At 41.3% G+C, this 24,416-nt stretch overlaps 1 protein-coding gene across 1 annotated transcript in view; it reads right to left on the reverse strand.

Moving 5' to 3' along the window:
• Positions 1 to 682: 682 nt before the first annotated feature.
• The window catches only part of LOC114662989 (uncharacterized), a 63,932-nt gene continuing 40,198 nt past the window's right edge, over positions 683 to 24,416 (reverse strand). Inside the window, exons 6-9 of the mRNA XM_028816747.2 lie at positions 19,246 to 19,830; positions 11,031 to 12,015; positions 6,611 to 7,197; positions 683 to 3,478 (exon numbers count right to left, since the gene is read on the reverse strand). Of these exons, the coding sequence (XP_028672580.2) occupies positions 2,556 to 3,478; positions 6,611 to 7,197; positions 11,031 to 12,015; positions 19,246 to 19,830 (3,080 nt within the window). The 3' untranslated portion in view covers positions 683 to 2,555. The remainder of the gene's footprint in view (positions 3,479 to 6,610; positions 7,198 to 11,030; positions 12,016 to 19,245; positions 19,831 to 24,416) is intronic.

Raw genomic sequence — 24,416 nt, forward strand, 5'->3', positions numbered from 1 at the left:
TGTTTTTCAACCACCTTTTCACTGAGTTGTTTGGAGTGTTCTTTTTGTCGTCATTGTGTAGGTTAGGCAACCATGTTGACTCACCACAAGTTGGACTCTTCAGATATAAAATTGCATTTAGACTACAATCAAAAGAAACCACAGACAGGTGATGTCTACTGAACTAATTATGGCACTTCTAAAGCCGATGAAACATTAGAAATTTTACAAATGACAGCAGAGCCATTTCTTGCTATATGTGGAATAGGTAGATGTGTAGGGCCTCTGAAGTCACTAACACTGTACCCCAAGCTGCAAGTTGAACCTCAATATATTTGGTGGAGTATTAACATTACCTGTCTGTTTGTAACTAAGCTAAACCCCATCATTTGATTAATGAAGAACTTGTAAGCTTAAAAATTAAATGTAGAATATAAACAAAACTAAGCTAAAATAATAAGGAATCTTTGGTTTGTGTTTGTGGGGTAATCAATTCAAAATCAATGATTATCACTATAGGCTGTCGTGTCGCGTAGTAAGTGACATCTATGGTAGGTATGATGGGAAGACTCACTGACAGACGCACATCATGACAGGAGTACAAAAACAGTAGCCAAAGCCACATTGATACCTATGATGGCACCAAAAAGGCCTTATTCCTCTGGTGCTAAAAATGGTAAAAAGAAGAAAAATGTACACAGAATAAAGGTAAAGTATTTATTAACGATGTTACAATGGATCAGAGGCGGGAAGTAATGGAGTAAAACAACTTAATTACTGTTCACAAGTGGAATTTTCATGTAGGCTATCTGTATCTTTAAATATTTTATTTGTTTGAAACGTTTTACTTCAACTCACTACATTTCAAAGGAAAAAAATCTGTACTCCCTACAATTATATATACTGTATATGGTGGCAAAACATATTCTTGCCAAATACCACTTATTTTGTATTTCACTTGTTTTGTGATTCTCCACTTTGACTGTTGATTTTTTCTGCCAATATAGGTTTCTAATAATCTTAATATCTTTGCTGCTTAGACTTATTTGGTGTAAGCTCCACACTCCTTTTCAGAACCTGGGTTACACAATTGTATTGCAAAAAAGGGGCTTGTATTCTCATCTCTTTCTTATTTTTAGGTGATATTATTTTAATCTTCTGTTACATGTGTTTAGAGAAGAAGAAAAAAAACGGTCTACTATGGATCTTTTTTCTTCACTGATCTATTTTAAGTGAGACGCTTACATACTTCAGGGCTCCATTTCTCCACTATTAAAGAAGAAAACATAAGTACCACCACAGATATTACCAATTTACCGACAAATCAATAATATTTTAATGGTATCAAATTAAATTTAAATGGTCTGTGGAATGTTAAAGGGGTTAAATATCCACCCAAATGCTGACTCCTCTATAGAAATGTAATCTGTGGAATGTTAAAGGGGTTAAACATCCACCCAAATGCTGACTCCTCTATAGAAATGTAATCTGTCTGTGGAATGTAAAAGGGGTTAACCATCCACCCAAATGCTGACTCCTCTATAGAAATTTAATCTGTCTGTGGAATGTAAAAGGGGTTAACCATCCACCCAAATGCTGACTCCTCTATAGAAATGTAATCTGTCTGTGGAATGTAAAAGGGGTTAACCATCCACCCAAATGCTGACTCCTCTATAGAAATGTAATCTGTGGAATGTTAAAGGGGTTAAACATCCACCCAAATGCTGACTCCTCTATAGAAATGTAATCTGTCTGTGGAATGTAAAAGGGGTTAACCATCCACCCAAATGCTGACTCCTCTATAGAAATTTAATCTGTCTGTGGAATGTTAAAGGGGTTAACCATCCACCCAAATGCGGACTCCTCTATATAAAAATGTAATCTGTCTGTGGAATGTAAAAGGGGTTAACCATCCACTCAAATGCGGACTCCTCTATAGAAATGTAATCTGTGGAATGTTAAAGGGGTTAAACATCCACCCAAATGCTGACTCCTCTTATAGAAATGCAATCTGTCTGTGGAATGTAAAAGGGGTTAACCATCCACCCAAATGCGGACTCCTCTATAGAAATGTAATCTGTCTGTGGAATGTAAAAGGGGTTAAACATCCACCCAAATGCTGACTCTAATCTTCTCAAAACAGCACCTGCATGTCGTGTCCACAGTTACACTGCTTTTCTTGTTTGCCACCAGGCAGTTCATGTGTGTTGGAAGGCAGCAGATGGAACAAGTGGATAAAATGGTGAAGTGAAAAACTCACTCCACTGCTTTCTGCTTTATCATCCTTACATACACTTTATTGACTGAACTGAAATTTATATCATTGATTAACTGTTTTAAAACCCTGTCAATATGACAATTCATAAAATCATTTGGACTTCCTAACACACAGGAGTTCTTTTTAATTAATCATATTATCCTTGTCACATAACAACTTTGATCTGTGCATTTCAGAAACCGTTTTCCACATGAAAAAAATGCAAACAGAATTGATAGGACTGCCCAAGGTTAATGAATGACCTTAAAACACAGCTTATTAATAAATTTCCTACAAGTCATAAACACCATCACACACATCAAGGACGTGGTTTTCCCCTTGCATGAATTTTCAGATGGGATTTGAGGAGGGCAGATCGGTTGAAGCTCTTTCCACACACATAACACTGGTAAGGCTTCTCCCCAGTGTGAATCCTTTGGTGTATTCTAAGGGGTCCTGACTGATTAAAAGTCTTTCCACATTCAGCACAGCAGTAAGGCTTTTCTCCAGTGTGAATCCTTTGGTGGATTTTAAGGTGGGATGACTGGTTGAAGGTTTTTCCACACTCTGTGCACTCATATGGCTTCTCCCCAGTGTGAATCCTCTCATGAATTTTAAGGTTAGTTAACTGACTGAAGGCTTTTCCGCACTGCATGCAACAGTATGGTTTCTCTCCTGTGTGTATCCGTTGATGTGACTTCAAGTTTATTAAATAATTGAAGGTCTTCCCGCATTGGGAACAACTGAAGCGCTTCTCTCCCGTGTGATGTTCCATCAAACTGATGTGGTGTGTGAAACTCTTACCGGAATCAGTGCTTTGGTTATGTTGATGATGAATAACCCATTGTGGTATATAACTATCCTCTGACTGCTCCTGGACTGTGAAATTACTGCTCTCCATTTGAACCTCTTCAGAACTGTTACTAAATGAAGCACGCTCTACATTAGGTGCTCCCACTAGTACGCGAAAATAGTTCTCAGTCTCAGAGAGCTCCTCTTTAACGGGGGGAGATCCGAAAACCTGGACCTCTTCCTTAACAGGATACAAGCTCTGCTTCCTGTAAGTCCCTGAAACGTGAGAACTGTCCGTTTCACTGTGCTTGAAGCTTTGTTCAGAGTCCACTTCACAAGAGAAGGTATTTGAAGTGTTCTGGAAAGTTCCATGTAAATTCCGGTGAAAAGGTTGCTCTTCCTCTCGTTGCTCTTTTTGTTTATCATTTGGAGGACTATCATCTTTCAGTTCTATGAGAAGAAAGAAAGATAAAAATTTAATTTTGTCTTATTCTAATCTTGTTAACCCCAAATGTAACTAAACCAACACTGAGATTTTGCAAGCATTTCTATGCATTTAAAATCATACAAATCACATAAAATAGTAAGTGCACCCCATGAAATGGGCCCACAAATGTTACAGATGACAAAACATCAAGATTTGATCTTCATTTAAACATTATCTACAGAAAGTAACCGCACCAACATCTGCATTTACATTTTGTAGTCCACTGTATGATTTACAGTAAATATACATATAAGCAAATTTTGCATGTGGAAAAAGAAAGTCCATTCTTACGTATCACTGAATCAAGCACCTCAAATCAGAATCAGGTTCAAATGATTAGCACATCATTAGAGAGGATCTGAACCTGTCCTACTGGAACCTCAGGCACTTAGTTTGACTTTTATTTGTTGCTGAAGTGTGCGTTATCGCGAAGCCGAGACCGAAAGAGCTCTCTGAAGCTTTCAGAAAGGAGGTTATTGATGCCTAAGAACCTCAGAAGGAATTTAAAAAGATCTCCAAACAACTGGAAATCAAGTATTCAAACTGTCCAGAAGAGTATCTACAAATGGAGAAGCCAACACATCCAGGCCAGGCCACCACTGCAAGATCAGCCTGAGAACAGAATGCAAAATGCTGAAAGCAGTCTCAGAGAGACCCAGAATTTCATCACATGATGTCCAGGTAGCTCTTTCCACTGCTAATATCAAAGTGCATGAGCCTACCATTTGAAAGAGGCTGCGACAACACAGATTAGACCTACAGGAGTGGTGTGCCTGGAGGAAATCTTTGCTGTCCAGAAAGAACATCAGGCAAGGACAAAGTTTGCCACTAAATCCTAAGAAAAGGCCAGGACTTCTACAACAATGTGCTTTTGACAGGTAAGGCAAAGATAGTCATTTAGTGTGACTAAAGCACCAAGAGACGTATTCGGTGAAAACAAAAGACAGCATTTGACAAGAAGAACCTGATATTAACTATAAAGCATGGGGATGGAAATGTTATGGTTTGGGGCTGCTTTGCTGAATTAGTTCCATCAGAGCATGGAGTCAACCATGAGAAAGAGGCAGCACAAATTAGATCTGCATGGGAAAGTGGACCAGGAAGAAGCTTTTACTGTCCACAAAAACAAATGCAACAGGAGAGTTTGCTTATGAACACCTAAGCAAAGATCAGCACTTGTGGTTCTATTATATATTATATATATACTGTATATACATATACATATACACACACATGCAGGGCAAGTCAAAATTATGTTAATACTAATGGTACTGCTATGTATATATTTATAAACAATTTCTGTGGACAAATTATGTGCCACATATGGTACATGTGTTGATCATGATGACGAACAAGTTGAGACATTCCTGTAAATCATCTTGTATATATGAAGTATGTTTTGTGAATAAATTGTTTTTGCAATTCAAATGTTAACATAATTTTGACTCATCCTGTATATTATTTTATATATATATATATTATTGTAGCGTGCAGCCAGGACTCCTCCACGCTGGAAGGACCGGCGGAGCAAGCGTGGCCAGAGCGTTACCTCCCCTGGAACACTAGATGGCAAACCCTCTGGGTTGCAGCGGTAACTCGGACTCCCGCAGGGCTTCATGGGAGTTGGAGTTTGGTGCAGCCCTATTGGGATCCGCAGGCACTACCAGGGGGTGCTGCAGCAGGAGCTGCTGTGCCCTTATGGGCAGTTCTCCCGCCACACCTGGGTGTGCTGCCGGAAACGAGTAATCAAGCACCTGGAGCACTTCCGGGTACCTTATAAAAGGAGCCAGAAGCCATTACTCTGGGAGCCAGAGTCGGGAGGAGGAAGACAAAGTTTGACCCCAGGACTGAAGGAGTGAAAGAGACTTCTTGTATTGTGCTGTACTTGTGCTGGGCCAGTGTTACACTTGTGGGGAGCAGGGAAGGCATTTCCCACAAGGGAAAAAGAAAATAAAAATCAGAGTGTGCCTTGAAGGTGTGTATATGTATATATAGGTGTGTATGTGTATATGTATATATTATATACTTATCCTATATATCCTTACAGGGTATATACACATTAATTAAAGGATAAGTGTGTGTGCCTCTTTCTGGATGATATGTCTGTCACTCCATAACTCAGGTGAATCACAAACTCTTTCAGCAATAAAATGCATTCCATTTTTCATTCCAATAGATGACACATCACAAGCATTAACGCCGCTTTTACGAATCCTATACTAAATGGCTTAAAATTGAGATGTATGCATTTCATGCATCATTCTAAAGGATGGTGCATCACAAACATTAACACTGTTTTTACGAATCCCATGCCAAATAGCATATAGCAGAGACGTACGCATTGCATGGTGCACTGCAAACGTTAATACGAGAGATCTACATTGATAACTTGAGTACAACCAGCCTTAGACAGGTAGCACAGCTAGTATGTAAATAGAGAGACAGAAAAATATGGCAATTGGTGTCTAAAAGAAAGCTACCACATAGTAAAGAAAGGTAATCACTATAAGACAAAGTTGCTTTGAAACAAGGGTATAAAGATCAGATATAAACTATTTGATTCTGAACAAAGTCATAATCTTAATTATAATAGGCTGTGCACACTTATGTAACCAGAATTTTGTACGTTTTTGGATTGTTTCCCCTGTACAGTTTCCAATTTGTTTCTTTTTAATATGTTGCAATTTTTATGTTTTATATTTTATACGTTTCAATTCTCCTGTTTATAGGTTATACAAAAAGGTGGAAAACGTTCAATAATGACTTATCTTGGTATTGTTTTTTCATTTTTTTACTTCACAAAAACCTGCAGTTTGAATAGGGGTGTGTAGACTTTTTCCTTAATCCTGTTCAGGGTCATGTTTAGGCCTTTGCCTTTATCAGCAACATCACAACAGCCCCGTACCCTCAGCCCTCTCACACATACACCCATCCTGGCACTGATCCACCAATAAACCCTGTGAAATCCGCAAAACACGGTGAAATCTTACATTCACACAGTGGAAATGTACATAACGGGGATTTTAAAACAACGAGACAGCAGGGCTAACTACTGCGCCACCGTGCCTTTCGCGCAGTGCAAACATCTCGCTTACCCAGCCCGCTGCTGCCACTGTCGCTCACGCACGCGGTGTCTTCTTGGCTCCACTCCCGCACTGTCTGCGGTATATCCTTATGACCTCTGGGTACGCCTTTCGATCGCGTTTGCTCGGCGTGTGCCGTCTCTTCAGCAGCGCCAACTAGACGGCAGCGCGGGGAGTGGGAAGTTTCGCTGGTGGCAGCCGGTCCGCCATCACGGACAGCGCGTGATCCTTGTGGCCGAGCCTGTGTCTTCCCAGTCGCACTTAAACTTGACACATTACAGTCCGAAGTACGCAAATATTTCCGCATAGACCTCACTTCACTCCTGGACAGGTGCAACTGAAGCTTCAGACTTTCAATTTCCTTCTCCTTTTCGGACATTTCTAACAAAAAGCCTGCAAATCTGTTGTCCACGGAATGTGTGAAGTTTAATAATGCGGAGTCCAGTGCCGCTTTTAAAGATGCAAAATGCTCTTCAAAAAGGCTGCAGGAGAACCTGGACTCCATGCCAAGGACGATAGTCGCGCAGTTTACTGGCGTGTTCTCTGTCTTAAACGCTGACGATGGATTTGAGGGGCTCCGAAGGGAATCAGTCGGTGATTATTCAAAATTTCCAGAACAAGAACTGTTGGTTCTGAGGAGACCTCCAGGACGTCTTTGTAAAAATACAATTATCCGCGGTTTCCGTTTGGTAAGGTTGGCAATTCGCTGCTAGTTCTAAGCCTATTGGGTGGCGCCATTTGATCAGCACTCTGAAGCAGGAATCAGAAAAGAGACACGCCCACTTCCGCTTAGCTGTACATTCAAAACAATAAAACCCCAGACTTCCGGTATTCTATTCAAAGCGTCTTTACGTCATCGGAGTGCAGGGATGCAACTTGTGCGTCTTGACACAAATAACGGTTTACCTGTTTTTACAAGTAAAACCTAGCATTCACCCCTTATCATTTAAATAATTAAATACCTATTCTCTCATGGGTAAGTAGCATTCTTGATTTACACCTTTGGGGAGTCAACGTGCCGCTTTAAACTATAAATAAAGAAACTCTTAGAAAGTTAACGAAGGCACATGCAGTTTTTTCAAAGTCGGCTTTAGGCATATTTGTTACAATACCAGCCTTGATTAGAAGACATGTTTAATGATAATGTTGTTAACCATTTTGATTGTCTTAACAAAATAAACGTGTGCTATATAAAACAATCCTATTCAAAGCATTTTTATAATTCCCAACTGGTGCAAATGCATTTTGAAAAAAGAAAAACATGAATACGTTTTTCTTTCAGTATTTTTTTACACAAAATATCATTCAAATAAAGACTGTTAATCTTAATCTTCATTACACTTTTTATATTACCATGGCGACTTTAAGAATGTTATTACAATGCACAGATTTTAATATATACAGCATATTAAGTGTGGAATCTGGCATTTCGTATCATATTCTCAATTTGAAATGTTTCTTCAAAACCTCCAATTGTACCGTGAACATAATTAAGATCTAAAAATAAAAATTGGGCACATCAAGCATTGGTTTATCAAATTTACACTTGAGGACCAGACGGTGTACAGGGGATTCACAAAGTATTCAGACTACACTGCACTGCATTGTAGATTTATTTTTCAATGGATACATTTGCCATTTCTGACCATTAATTTACAGTCAATAACCCATAATGATAAAGTGAGAACACGTTTTTAGAAAAGTCTGCAAATTTACTAATAATCAAAAAGTGAAATTTCTCATTCATGTAAGCACTGTGACCCCATGCTGTGGTACTCGACTTGTGCTCACATGTATCCTGTTTACTTTAATTATCCTTGAGCTGTTTCTAGAACTTGATTGGAGTCCAAAGATGGAAATCATTGAGATGTGTATTTGTGTATATAAAGTCTGCATGTTTGCACAGAAACCAAGCCATGAAGTCCAAGGAACTCTCTGTGGACCTCAACAACATTGATTGCAATCAATCTGTGGTGAGTTATAGATCAGGATTTTTGGTTTTTTGATTTGATATACCTTATTAATCCCCAAGGGGCAATAGGATCTTCTTCTTCTTCTTTCAGCTGTTCCGGTTAGTGGTCACCACAGTGGATCATCTTCTTCCATATCTTTCTGTCCTCGTCATCTTGTTCTGTTACACCCATCACCTGCATGTCCCCTCTCACCACAACCATAAACCTTCTCTAAGGCCTTCCTCTTTTCCTCTTCCCTGGCAGCTCTATCCTTAGCATTCTTCTCCCAATATATTCAGCATCTCTCCTCTGCACATGTCCAAACCAACACAATCTCGCCTCTTTGACTTTGTCTCCCAACTGTCCAACTTGAGCTGATCCTCTAATGTCCTCATTTCTAATCCTATCCATCCTCGTCACGCCCAGTGTGAATCTTAGCATCTTTAACTCTGACACCTCCAGCTCTGTCTCCTGCTTTCTGGTCAGTGCCACCATCTCCAACCCATATAACATAGCTGGTCTCACTACCGTCCTGTAGACCTTCCCTTTCACTCCTGCTGATACCCGCCTGTCTCAAATCACTTCTGACACTCTTCTCCACCCGTTCCACCCTGCCAGCACTCTCTTTTTCACCTCTCTTTCACAATCCCCACTACTCTGTACTGTTGATCCCAAATATTTAAACTCATCCACCTTTGCCAACTCTACTCCCTGCATCCTCACCATTCTACTGACCTCCCTCTCATTTACACACCTGTATTCTGTCTTGTTCCTACTGACCTTCATTCCTCTCCTCTCTAGAGCATATCTCCACCTCTCCAGGGTCTCCTCAACCTGCTCCCTACTATTGCTACAGATCACAATGTTATCAGCAAACATCATAGTCCACGGGGACTCCTGTCTAATCTCGTATGTTGACCTGTCCATCACCATTGCAAATAAGAAAGGGCTCAGAGCCGATCCCTGATGTAATCCCACCTCCACCTTGAATGCATCCGTCAGTCTTACTGCAGACCTCACCACTGTCACACTTCCCTCGTACATATCCGTACAACTCTTATTACGTACTTCTCTGCCACTCCCGACTTCCTCATACAATACCACAACTCCTCTTGAGGCACCCTGTCATATGCTTTCTCCAGGTCCAAAAATGCAATGCAACTCCCCACAAAGTCTCAAAGCCTAAATTGCTGCCAAGGGGGTTTCTACAAAGTACTCAATATTTGCAGTGTTGGCCCTGCTTTCATTTTGAAGACCTCTGCAATTTACCCTGGCAGGCTGTCTGTTAATCAACTTCTGGGCCAAAACCTGACTGATGGTAGCCCATTCTTGCAGAATCACTGCTTGGAATTTGTTAGAATTTGTGGGTTTTTTGTTTGTCCGCCTGCCTCTTGAGGATTGAGCACAAGTTCTCAATGGGGAGTTTCCTGGCCATGGACCCCAAAAATGTTGATGGTTCGTTCCCCATGCCACTTATCTCTCACTTTTTCCTTCTGGCCCGGTGCTCCATCATGCTGGAAAAGGGCATTGTGGGTCACCAAACTGTTCTTGGATGATTGGGAGAAGTTGATCTCAAAGGATGTTTTGGTCCCATTCTTTATTCATGGCTGCTTTCTTAGGCAAAATTGTGAGTGAACCCACTGCCTTGGCTGACATGAATGGTCTCAGGATGCTTTATTGTTGGCCTGAGACAGAACTGATGGTAGCGCCGCTCACCTTTGCTTTTTTTCCAGATGCCCCAAACAATCGGAAAAGGGGTTTGATCACAGAAAATGACTTGACCCCAGCAGTCCAATCCCTGTATCTTTTGCAGAATATCCGTCTGTCCCCGATGTTTTCCTTGGCTTCTTTGCTGCCCTTCTTGACACCCACCAGGCCGTCCTCCAAAAGTCTTCACCTCACTCCCACCTGCCTGCTGCCATTCCTGAGCAAGCTCTGCACTGGTGGTGCCCCCAGCTGAATCAACTTTAGGAGATGGTCCTGGCACTTGCTGAACTTTCTTGGGCGCCCTGAAGCCTTCTTCACAACAAATGAACCTCTCTATTGTAACTCAGTCAGCATGACAGAGTGATCTCCAGCCGTGTCCTTCTCACCTGTTAACGAGAGGATCGCTGAAATGACGCCAGCAGGTCCTTTAGTGGCAGGGCCGAAATTCAGTGGTTTTTTGGGATTAAGTTCATTTTCATGGCAAAGAGGGACTTTGCAATTCATCTCATCACTCTTCAGAACATTCTGGAGTAGATGCAAATTGCCATCATTAAAACTGAGGCAGCAAACTTTGTGAAAATTAATATTTGTGTCATTCTCAAAACTTCTGGCCACGACTGTACGTTGCACAAAATGTAAAGTTTACACTAGACTGCTAGCACTTCATCCTACAAAACATAACATAAAGAGCTGGAGTCGTGGGTTATTTAAAAAACATTTAGGTACTCACTTACTTTTCTAATGGTCACCCAGGGTGCTTTAAACATCAACACTGTGGTTTTGCTCTTTCATGGATTTTCAGATGAGATTTGAGGAGGGCTGACTGGTTGAAGCTCTTCCCGCACACAGAACACGGGTACGGCTTTTTCCCCGTGTGAATACTTCTGTGTATTTTGAGGGGTCCCGACTGATTGAAAGTCTTGCCGCATTCAGGACAGCTGTAAGGTTTTTCCCCAGTGTGAATCCTCTGGTGGATTTTAAGGTGGGTTGACTGGTTGAAGGACTTTCCACACTGAGCGCACCTGTATGGCTTCTCTCCGGTGTGAATCCGCTCATGGATTTTAAGGTTAGTTAAATGACTGAAGGCCTTTCCACATTGCGCACAACTGTATGGCTTCTCTCCGGTGTGAATCCTCTGGTGAGACTTCAGGTTTATTAAATAATTGAAGCTCTTCCCACACTGGGTACAACTGAAGCGCTTCTCTCCCGAGTGCTGCGTCAAGTGTTCCTGCAGACTGGTGTTTTGTGCGAAATGTTTGGCAGACTCAGTGTGCCGGTTGTGTTGATGATGAATTACCCAACGTGGGATATAGTTCTCGTCCACTTGCTCCTTATACATATGCACCTCTACTTGACTGTGCTGCTCCTGCACTGTGAAATTACTGCTCTCCATTCGAACTTCTTCAGGACCGTCAATAGCCAAGTGACTCTGGGCAGCAGACTCTACAGAAGGTGCATCCAGCTGAACGTGCATATACTCCTCCATCTCAGAGAGCTCCTCTTTAACCTGAGCAGATCCACAAACCTGGTTTTCTTCTTTAAAATTATATGAGCTCTGCTCACTGCAGGCCCCCAGGAAGTGAGAATCGCTTGCTTTCAACTCCTTCTCTACATTGTGGCCGAAGCTCTGCTCAGGGAGGCCTTCACAAGAGGACGGATTTGGTAGGTTCTGGAGTGTCGCATGAAGGTCCTTGTTAAAAGGCTGCTTTTCCATAGTCATAATTTCTCTGGCGACTGGCAGTGTAGCTTTCTTTATATCTGTGTATAAAAAAATCGGAAAGGCCAATTAAGGTGTGTATCTTCAAATATTTGTAAATACCTAATATTCTCAAATATCCATCCATCCATCCATTTTCCAACCCGCTGAATCCGAACACAGGGTCACGGGGGTCTGCTGGTGCCAATCCCAGCCAACACAGGGCACAAGGCAGGAACCAATCCCGGGCTGGGCGCCAACCCCCTGCAGGACACACACACACACACTACAACAACAACATTTATTTATACAGTAATCCCTCCTCCATCGCGGGGGTTGCGTTCCAGAGCCACCCGCGAAATAAGAAAATCCGCGAAGTAGAAACCATATGTTTATATGGTTATTTTTATATTGTCATGCTTGGGTCACAGATTTGCGCAGAAACACAGGAGGTTGTAGAGAGACAGGAACGTTATTCAAACACTGCAAACAAACATTTGTCTCTTTTTCAAAAGTTTAAACTGTGCTCCATGACAAGACAGAAATGACAGTTCCATCTCACAATTAAAAGAATGCAAACATATCTTCCTCTTCAAAGGAGTGCGCATCAGGAGCAGTGACTGTCACAGAGATAGAGAAAAGCAAACAAATCAATAGGGCTATTTGGCTTTTAAGTATGCGAAGCACCACGGCACAAAGCTGTTGAAGGCGGCAGCTCACACCCCCTCCGTCAGGAGCAGACAAAGAGAGAGACAGAGTTTGTTTTTCAATCAAAAATCAATACGTGCCCTTCGAGCTTTTAAGTATGTGAAGCACTGTGCAGCATGTCGCTTCTGGAAGCAGCTGCACAGAAGGTAGCAACATGAAGATAATCTTTCAGCATTTTTAGACGAGCGTCTGTATTGTCTAGGTGTGCAAACAGCCCCCCTGCTCAATCCCCCTACGTCAGGATCAGAGAAAGTCAGCGCAAGAGAGAGAGAAAAGTACGTTGGGTAGCTTCTCAGCCATCTGCCAATAGCGTCCCTTGTATGAAATCAACTGGGCAAACCAACTGAGGAAGCATGTACCAGAAATTAAAAGACCCATTGTCCGCAGAAATCCGCGAACCAGCAAAAAATCCGCAATATATATTTAAATATGCTTACATATAAAATCCGCGATGGAGTGAAGCCGCGAAAGGCGAAGCGCGATATAGCGAGGGATTACTGTATAGCACATTTTCATACAAAAAAGTAGCTCAAAGTGCTTTACATAATGAAGAAAATAAAAATAAAAGACAAAGTAAGAAATTAAAATAAGACAACATTAGTTAACATAGAATAAGAGTAAGGTCCGATGGCCAGGGAGGACAGAAAAAACAAACAAAAAAAAAAACTTCATACGGCTGGGGAAAAAAATAAAATCTGCAGGGGTTCCAGGCCACAAGACCGCCAAGTCCCCTCTGGGCATTCTACCTAACATAAATGAAATAGTCCTCTTTGTATTTAATGTTCTCATGGAAGGACTTGTTGATGATGGTCAAGCAAGCAACCGCAGGCTCCCAGCGCTGTAGCAGTTCGCCGTAAAAGAGAATCCAAAAAGATCGCGGTCAAACTATAAGCGCCTACCATCGATGGGTAATACAAGGATTATTATAAATGCAGGGCACAGTATTACTTAGCCACTAACCTGTCCACGAGCCGGCCTGATTGCTGGGTCTGTGTATAGGAGAGCGGTAGATCCCGCTACAATAAATAACCATGCTGTTCCTGTTTCAAGCTGAATAAAGCTGGCTTTGCTAAAGTACTGAGACTCAGCCTCATGTTTTGGGGTGCATGACAAGGACTCGCATGTTACAGCACACACACATGGTCACCATGCTATAGTAAACAGTATATGCTCTTTACGGGTGTGACTATATGAGTGAGGCACGCCGAATGAGAACGAGCATGGGAGACGAGTACCCACAATCCCCACGTGATGCTCGACGGACAAAGACCTCGCTCGTTTATCAAGTTAAAATGTATTAAAAATTTTAGCTCGTCTTGCAGAACACTCGCAAACCAAGTTACACGCAATCCAAGGTTTCACTGTACCTGCAAACGTAATTTTAACATCATCCATCCATCCATCCATTTTCTAACCCGCTGAATCCGAACACAGGGTCACGGGAATTTTAACATCAGTTTCGCTGAAATGTATGTGAACTGAAACTTGCCTGTTTCACTTACTCATCAGTAATTGTTACAATGGGTTTTGACCTATGAAAATGATGCATATCACAGATCACTGTTGAACATGAACAAGTATCTAAAAATGTTAATATACTGTATCTAGGATGGGTAAAAAAAAAAAAAAAAAAAAGCAAGAGCTCTTCACCAAATTCAGTTACATTAGAAAAGTACTCCTAATCCAAAAGTAATTTACATGATGTTAATTGTTAACATTTTAAAACTTGTAATCATATCTCAAGTAATTAAAATAATTTAATCATCAGTTGATCTGAACCTGCGGTGGGTTGGCACCCTGCCCGGGATTGTTTCCTGCCTTGTGCCCTGTGTTGGCTGGGATTGGCTCCAGCAGACCCCCGTGACCCTGTGTTCGGATTCAGCGGGTTGGAAAATGGATGGATGGATGGATGATCTGAACTCAGTTCAAAAGAAAGTCTGATTACAGAGATTTTAGATCAGAACAAATATTCAAAATATATCCCTAAATATGAATGAGCTTCAATATAACAAAGACAGTACATGTATCGATTAACATTCCTGGATACTAGGGACAATTTAGGATTGCCAATCCACCTAACCCGCATGTCTTTGGACTGTGGGAGGAAACCCATGCAGACATGGGGAGAACATGCAAACTCCACGCAAGGAGGACCCGGGAAGCGGACCTCAGGTCTCCTAACTGCGAGACAGCAGCGCTACCACTGCGCCACCGTGCCACCCCATTCTCATATAACTTAATCCAATTTGGGATCACAGGGTGCCAGGGTCTGCCTAACAGCATCGGGCACAAAGCAGAAAAAAAAAACCCTGAGCAGGGCACCAGTCCATCGAAGTCCAAAATGAAATGAAATGAAGATTTGTATTATACATTTCTTTATCTCAACACCATTGCCAGTTAAAGCAAGTTTAACTATCGTATTTCTTAAAATCACCCATATGGGAAGTTAAAAATAATGACTGGCTTACGTCAGACAGGAAAGATAAAAGAGTGAAGAGGACAAATCCCTGCATTGCCTTCTATGCTGTCAGTGCTAATGATGAGAGTTATGGCACCCTTCTAGGGGCACAGAAACATGATAAAAAAAAAAGTTGTGGGTCCGGACTTTCAATAATAGGTCTGCCACGGTGCCCTTCACTGAAAAGTCAATTATCATGAATAACAAGGGGGGCTCTGCCCCCTGCTTGCTTCGCTCACCTACCCCCGGCGTTGGGTATCCTGAAATACATTAGTCGAGGCCGTTCGTCTTGGAGCCGTGCCCGCTTTGCTTGCGGCATTTCAGACGCGCGTTGTAGGCGCCTGCGTTCATTGATTTTATCCAGGCGGGCTCGTGTTTGTATATCCGTCAGTCGAGCTCGTTCGTTTTGAACCCGTGCCTGCATTGCTTCCACAGTTTCAGACGCGCGTTGTAGGCTCCTGCGTTCATTGATCTTATCCAGGTGGGCTCGTGTTTGTATTGTTGAGCTGTATTGTGTTTGCATTCGGTGTAAAGCGTTCAGCGGTTTCTACAATCCCAAGCAGCACGTTATTCCTAACTTTACTTCGCAGTAGTGCCACTCACAATATGGCGGTGACGCCTGCGCCTACCGTAGTTGTGCCACTCACAGTGGACCTGTGCCGCCTCCGTAGCCTCTTCCGTTTGAATCTTGGCTGCAGCGCAGAATCCTCTTTTTTGTGTGGCTGTGTCGTTAGTCGTTAGCTATGGGCGCATTGTTGCTTCATTTCTCATTCACGTCAGTTGAGCTCTTTCGTTTTTGGGCCATGACTCCTTCGTGTGCGGTGGATACGACTTCGCTTGCGATGTATGAGACGTGCGCTGTACGCGCCTGCGCAGTATGTCTCATGGTCCCATCGCCGTGTACCTGCGTCCATGCCATCCGGTTTACCATTCTCGGTTAGTAATATGGATAAGACACAAAAGAGCAGCTGGTTAATGTCTGGGACTTGATTTGTTGACGTCTTTTTGGTGAACTCTACTCCTACTTTCAAAATAACTAATATCAGACAAGTTTTGATAAGAACAGGCCATTCGGCCCAACAAACTGGCCCACCCTATTCACCCAGATTGTCCAAAATAACATCAAGCTGAAATCTGAAGGTCCCTAAAGTCCTACCGTTTACCACACTACTTGGTAATTTATTCCATGTGTCTATGATTCTTTGTGTGAAGAAAACCTTTCTAACATTTGTGTGAAATGTGCCCATAATAAGTTTACAGCCGTGTCTCTGTGTTCTTATTTGTTTTAAAGGAACAGCTGGGATTCTCTGATCTAATTCCTTTCATAATGTTAAACACTTCTGTCATGTCCCCTCTTAACCTCCATTTGGTTCAACTCCTTCAGTCTCTCCTCATAGATCACACCTCTCAGTAACCTGAATTACTCTAGTTGGAATTCTTTGCTATGTCTTTTCTGTAATGTGGAAACCAAACCTGAACAAAGAACTCCATGTGAGGACCTCACTGATGACTTATAAAGCTAAAATGTAACCTCCCTTGATTTGAACTCCACACACCATGATTTATAACTTAACATTCTGTTAGCTTTCTTGATCACTTCAGCACGCTCTCTGAATGTAGATAATGACAAGTCCACTGTGTCTCCCAGGTCCCCATTAGAAGGGATGCTTTCGAGTTTAAAACCACCCAGTGTGTATTCAAACTTAACATTTCTACTTCCTACATGTAATATTTTACAATAACTAATAAAGATGTACTGCGGTGGGTTGGCATCCTGCCCAGGATTGGTTCCCTGCCTTGTGCCCTGTGTTGGCTGGGATTGGCTCCAGCAGACCCCCGTGACCCTGTGTTCGGATTCAGCGGGTTGGAAAATGGATGGAATAAAGATGTGTGTTAATCATTCTGCCACAGAAAAGGAACGGCTGTAGAAATCATTGAAATCCCAGTACTGCCCTAAAATACAAATCCGTTAGATGAATGTTTGTAAACGTTCCACCACATCTATTTATTTGTAGCAGGCTCCATAAATACTTATTAATAGATTATAACAGATTTCTGAAGTAGCAATGGTTCATGATTTTTAAAGGACAATAACACATGCTGCTTTTCTCATTTTTCTCATGCTAGGTAGGTAGCCTACTAGATGTTAAAGATTTCAGTGTCGTCAACATACAGATGCTAGTCATAAAATTAGAATATCATGACAAAGTTGATTTATTTCAGTAATTCCATTCAAAAAGTGAACCTTGTATATTAGATTCATTCATTACACACAGACTGATGTATTTCAAATGTTTATTTCTTTTAATGTTGATGATTATAACTGACAACTAATGAAAGTCCCAAATTCAGTATCTCGGAAAATTAGAATATTGTGAAGAGGTTCAATATTGAAGACACCTGATGCCACACTCTAATCAGCTAATTAACTCAAAACACCTGCAAAAGCCTTTAAATGGTCTCTCAGTCCAGTTCTGTAGGCTACACAATCATGGGGAAGACTGCTGACTTGACAGTTGTCCAAAAGATGACCATTGACACCTTGCACAAGGAGGACAAGACACAAAAGGTCATTGCTAAAGAGGCTGGCTGTTCACAGAGCTCTGTGTCCAAGCACATTAATAGAGAGGCGAAGGGAAGGACAAGATGTGGTAGAAAAAAGTGGACAAGCAATAGGGATAACCGCACCCTGGAGAGGATTGTGAAACAAAACCCATTCAAAAATGTGGGGGAGATTCACAGAGAGTGGACTGCAGCTGGAGTCAGTGCTTCAAGAACCACCACGCACAGACGTATGCGAGACATGGGTTTCAGCTGTCGCATTCCTTGTGTCAAGCCACTCTTGAACAAGAGACAGCGTCAGAAGCGTCTCGCCTTTGGACTGCTGCTGAGTGGTCCAAAGTTATGTTCTCTGATGAAAGTAAATTTTGCATTTCCTTTGGAAATCAAGGTCCCAGAGTCTGGAGGAAGAGAGGAGAGGCACAGAATCCACGTTGCTTGAGGTCCAGTGTAAAGTTTCCACAGTCAGTGATGGTTTGGGGTGCCATGTCATCTGCTGGTGTTGGTCCATTGTGTTTTCTGAGGTCCAAGGTCAATGCAGCCGTCTACCAGGAAGTTTTAGAGCACTTCATGCTTCCTGCTGCAGACGAACTTTATGGAGATGCAAATTTCATTTTCCAACAGGACCTGGCACCTGCACACAGTGCCAAAGCTACCAGTACCTGGTTTAAGGACCATGGTATCCCTGTTCTTGATTGGCCAGCAAACTCGCCTGACCTTAACCCCATAGAAAATCTATGGGGTATTGTGAAGAGGAAGATGCAATACGCCAGACCCAACAATTCAGAAGAGCTGAAGGCCACTATCAGAGCAACATGGGCTCTCATAACACCTGAGCAGTGCCACAGACCGATCGACTCCATGCCACGCCGCATTGCTGCAGTAATCCAGGCCAAAGGAGCCCCAACTAAATATTGAGTGCTGTACATGCTCATACTTTAATGTTCATACCTTTCAGTTGGCCAACATTTCTAAAAATCCTTTTTTTGCATTGGTCTTAATTGATATTCTAATTATCCGAGATACTGAATTTGGGACTTTCATTAGTTGTCAGTTATAATCAGCAACATTAAAAGAAATAAACATGTGTAATACATCAGTCTGTGTGTAATGAATGAATCTAATATACAAGTTTTACTTTTTGAATGGAATTACTGAAAAAAATCAACTTTGTCATGATAATCTAATTTTATGACCAGCACCTGTATTAAGAACCTTTTCAAAAGCCAAATTCATATGCCAACTTCTACCAGGCACTGGCTCTGCGAGGAACCACACAACCCAGTAAAGTGTATTTTAAGAGTGTGCCATCACTAATCAATATATGCAAGTCCCGTTTCAGAACCCATCCATCCATCATCCAAATAATGGGTCACGGGGGTCTGCTGAGGCCAATCCCAGCCAGCATAGGGTGCAAGGCAGGCACAAATCCCGGGCAGGGCGCCAGCCCACCGCACTTATTAATTACTTAATGAATTAATTAATTAGTTAGTTAGTTATTGAAGCACAACCAATATTCTAGGAATCCTCCGTTAAGTCCTCTATCTGCATAATACTAATTGCTTACCGAACCCTGCCGTGGCACAGTCGCTCATGCCCGCGCTCTCCCGGCATCTCCAGCTGTGCACCGCCTGCGGTAAATGTCGGTACGCTCTGGTTGCTTGTTTCAGCTCCGTGTGCTCGGTCTGGACCGGTGCCGTTATTCGAGGAGATGACACATCAGCGATAAGTGATCGACAGCTAGAAGTAACCGCTGAGCCCCGTTGGCCACAGTCCGCCCCGGGCACTCGAACCGCTCTCGAGTCGGGCCGTGTACTCGCCGTCTTCTCCTTCTGGACCGCGCTGAATTGCTGCGCCTTACCGCTCGCTGTTTGCCCGCCTGTCGTGGACCTCGTGAAGTTAACGTCGGCGGTGCGCAGGTATTTCCGCATGGACCTCACTTCACTTCTGGACAGGTGCAGCTGAAGCTTCAGACTTTCGATTTCCTTTTCTTTTTCTGACATTTCCAATAGAAAGTCTGCAAACCGGCTGTCCACAGAATTCGTGAAGTTTAGTAGTACGGTATCCAGAGCCGCCTTTAAAGAGGCAAAGTGCTCCTGAAAAACGCTGCAAGAGAGCCTGCGCTCCATGTCAAAGCCGTGAACCCCAGTTTATTGGATGCTTTTTATGTGTTAAATCTGAAATGATGAAAACGATCGGCTCCGACGGAAGTTGGCAAGTAACGTTAGTGCACAAACTTTCCAGAAGATTCAGAAGAATACTCAATAAGAATAACGAACGGCAGCCGAAAGGTGAAATTCTCCACGACTTTGCACAGTGGGGTTGTTTTTCTCTTGGGCTCGTTACCTGTCCTGGCTGTACATTATGACAGTAGTATGAAGCTGGCATCGGAAAAATGCCCCGCCCTCTTCCGCTCCACTGAAAAATCCAAAAAAATAAAAGTCACCGACTTCCGGTTATCTGACTTCTATGTGTCGTGTCAGAGGCAACAAGGCTGCAGCGGTCTGCAGTTCCGAAAGAAAATAACGGGCTTCGTCGGTTTCCTTCGTTATGGTTACAAGATGAACCTCTCCAATTACGACAAAGTCATTCCTGTTCTTACCTATATTAAAATATATACAAATTGACTTCACGTTAGCAGGTAAATATTGGGACGGGATGCTCAGTTTGTGATTTATATTTTATCTGTGCCCACGAACAGACTGTCGAAAAGAGAATGAGAGCGTTGGACATTTTTAACAAACTGTCGATCTCAATTCAGAATTATTTTTTATTTAATTATATCAGTCTTTTCTATTTCTAACCTTCTTGTCCAGTTTCAGGTTTGGGTGAAAACCCCATAACACGGACTGCATTTCTTGAAGAAGAGGCAAGACGATCAGCTTTGGACTCTGAAGCATTTTGATATCAGACATAAAATTTCTCTTTTCTATTGTTCTTTTCTCTTAATGGATAGGTTCTGTCAAAAAATGTATTCTATATGAATTATTCTAGTGTGTCCAGTGTTATTCTATAAAAGTGATTTAAAGTATGTGTCTTTTCAAGAACATTGCGGTATAAAATCAGTACTGTATTAGTAATAATAATTGTCTGATGTACTGTACTCATGTAAATGTGGAGGTACGACAAAAACAGTGTATTGTTAACATTTATTTTCATCTTTTTCACACTTAAGTGACTAATAAATGTTAAGTACATACTAAAATCTCACAGGTAGACCTAGGTACTGTAGATCTAGATCAGTCAGTCAAAGGTGGTAAATAAAATGTGTTATGGTTTACAGTTCACTATGCCACACTGTTTGCAAAACAAACTCAAAACCAAGTTTGCACTTTTACTCAGTATTAACCCAGAGCAATATTCAAATGTGACTATATTGCAACTTAAAAAAATGGGTGGTGTACAATAAATCTGTTAATGCTCAAACATAAATGACCACACCTGTCCACTTCTAGATTACCATCAACACACTACAGTCTTCTTTGGTATAATAACAAGAACAGAACCCTTCCAGCATCTTTCAACACCCAGATTAAATCCAAAGAGTGTGGGTATCTCAACATGGTTTGCTTATTATTCTATACAAAATGCATTACAGTCAGTGATACAAGGGTGAAATACATTTTTGACAAAACGATATTTAATTGTCATTTCAACATTAGTCTTTATATATAATACGCTGCCGTAGCTGTTTGTTTGTCTGTCCAGAATTTTAAATCATCTGTAGCTCGCAAACTGTTTAACCTATTGACCTGAAATTTGGTACTGTACACATATACTATGTGACGTCTACAGTCTGCTTTCGGGGTGATGATTGACCTCCAAGGTTATTCCTCTTTTTATTTTACCGTGAATCAACTTTCGGCAGCAGCCAGCACCGTGCTGCACTGCTGCCATTCTCATTCCTACCACCTTCGCCGTCACTTCCCCTACCTCTTCATATCTTAAATCATTCTTGAGTCAGATTGAAGACTTAAGGGCCAGCTTAAGTGAAAAATTAAAGAAAACGTCCTAAGTAATTGCAACACAAACACTGACATAATCAGTTTTAACGAGAAAAGATGCCGAAGAAAGAAGAGAAGCAGCGGGCCGCTAGGGTGGAGTAAAGAAGAGCTGCTCAGGAAGCAGCAAGAACATCAACCTCTGAGCAAATGAATGGTAAACATACAGAGAAAGAGGATGAAAACTAGAAGTCAAGTGATAACGTGCAGTGTGCTGTTACTGGTAGTCGATAAAAATGATCGAATTTTCCAAAACATTGCAAAAACACATTTTGCACTAATTTGTACCTTTAAATCAACATGAATGTAATCTGCTTGTGCAGGAAAAGTATTTTCCTACCTTTACCATTTGATCAAGTGGCTAAAATTAGAATTTGGTGCACGAATACAGTTACTTATATCATTTATTACTCTTTAGCTCAGTGTTTCTCAACCTGTAAGTATTTGCGACCCGAGTTTTCATAACAGTTTTAATCGCCCCCCCCACCCAACATTTTTTTGAAAGGAGCCCACTAATACCAATTTGTTCTTTTTTAATTAATGATATATCATAGATGCATATTTTATTATACCTACTTAACTTTATCGATATTTATCTAACTCTATATTTATTTTTCTCGTATCAGAATGTACTTTAAGTTAATTTGTTTTGGTTTCAATAGATGTATTTTTCATATTTTCGATTCTTGTTTTCTTTTTTTCACATCTTCGCGCCCCCGCCCCACAGTTTGAGAACCACTGCTTTAGTTTTAAGCTTGAACAGGGAGCATGATCAGAACGATCAAAAAAACAAAAGAGTAGAAGGCGGCTGTAGCTGCGTTTTCCCAAAGTTCAGCAGCTCTAACTTAAAAAATGGGATTCAACAAAGGCCTGACATGCAGAAATGATTCCACAGACAAAATATCTTTGTTTTTAAGTGTTTAGTTAAGTTTCAAAATACAACAGTTCACACAAAAAAGAAAATTAATATAGCAAAAGAGGGAAAAAATGTATAATAAAAAAAAATTCAGTTCTAAGCTTAATCTTGTTACATCTTAAATCGTTACTAATCACTTATCATTTCTGAACCATTTCAAAGCGGTCAGAAAACTGTATGCTTATCTCATTTCTAAGTTGAAAATGGGTCAAGTCCCTGCTTACTGGGACCAGTTCTAAACACAACTGAATCGAATATCACACTGTTTCTCAGTTATAGCAAGAAGATTCTACCTCTTACTAACTTATAGGGGGAAAAGACTATACCATTGTCTAGGACTATGGAAGAAATTATGTTCAATTCAAATTAAGCAAACATTAATATGAGTTTAACTCAAAACTTTAACCTTATAAGATTGGCTCTTACAGCGACTTTATGAACAATTGAATTTACATAGAGTGTTGATCGATGCACACATTAAATCTGGTTGGTTCGTTGGTTTGCACATCCGATAACTTAGAAAATAAAAGTCTATTTTTATTCCACTCTTATTCTTCTTATTATGTTTAGCTTGAAATATCTGTGTAGTAGCAACCGTCCAATTCCTTCTTTAGTGGACAGCCAATCAATTAGTCATCTTTCGGTACATTTTGTGTATTACATTTCTGCCTGTTGTTCACCTGACCTTTATCTCTTTTCCTGATATGATCAGTCACTTATACTATTTCTTTAAGATGAACGCTATGTTACCCAAAAATCATCCTCTGGTTATCCCCATGAAGTTCTGATTGCATCGTATCACGCAGTTTCATTTCGTGAAGTGTATGAAACAAACATTTTTCCAGAACTGCAAGAGTGAGTTTCGGTGGGGATTGATATTGAGAGGTTAATTCCAGTACCATACCATTTAAAATTGTTTTTTTTAGATCTTTACCAGTACCAGTATAATATGCGCACCTATTCAGAGCACACACCAGCACTGATGCAACACACAGGGTGGCCCATATTTACGTATACAATTGAAAAGGCGTTATTGTCAGGAGACTACACCAAAGTTATTATCAAGTAACATAATTATGTTAAATGTTTTTTCATCCCATTCTCCATGGCGTGGTCTATCAATGTGCCATCCAGATCGATACCGACTTTGAAAGGCATTTGCCACAAGAGCTGTGATGGCATCAGAACACACATTCCTGGGCCTTCCTGCTCCCTTCACTTGCAAAACAGTACTGCTGATGCTGAATTTTCCAGGCCTGGGGGGCCGCAATGGCTGCAGGTTTTCATTCTAACCAGTGACCAGTTTTTACTGCTAACATCCTTTTCCTTCATTTTAGTAGCCCTGTTTTTAAGGGTTCAGTCCTCTGAATTAACTCTTTTCTTCATTAAATGGCTGCCAAACAGAAAAGAGACGTGAAACGAGCCAACAGATGACCAGCTAAATTGGAATTTCAAACTCCAACCAATCTCTTAATGAGAAGCTGATTCTTGCTGTTAATTAAAGCTGTTATTTAATTCCATGGCTTGTTGCTGCTCTCATTCTCACACAGCTGACAATTCCAAAACTGCTGACTGTTAAAATGTTTTGGTGACCTGAGAGATAAACCTTACTGAGACCATCACCATTCTTTATTTTCAGATATTGTGTGATGGGCACAGGTGAGCTGGTCATGTGGCAGTTCATGTTGTGTCTCATTATTGTTTGGCTGCTAATTAAGGAGAAAGAAACAACTATGGGGCCTGAGTCAAGTGAATTAAAACAAAGGCAAAACAAGTTAATCAGCAGCAAAAACTGGTCACTAATGAAGAAGGTGGTTAGAA

Source organism: Erpetoichthys calabaricus, chromosome 12 (assembly GCF_900747795.2).
Source record: "Erpetoichthys calabaricus chromosome 12, fErpCal1.3, whole genome shotgun sequence".
NCBI classification, from domain to species: Eukaryota; Metazoa; Chordata; class Cladistia; order Polypteriformes; family Polypteridae; genus Erpetoichthys; species Erpetoichthys calabaricus.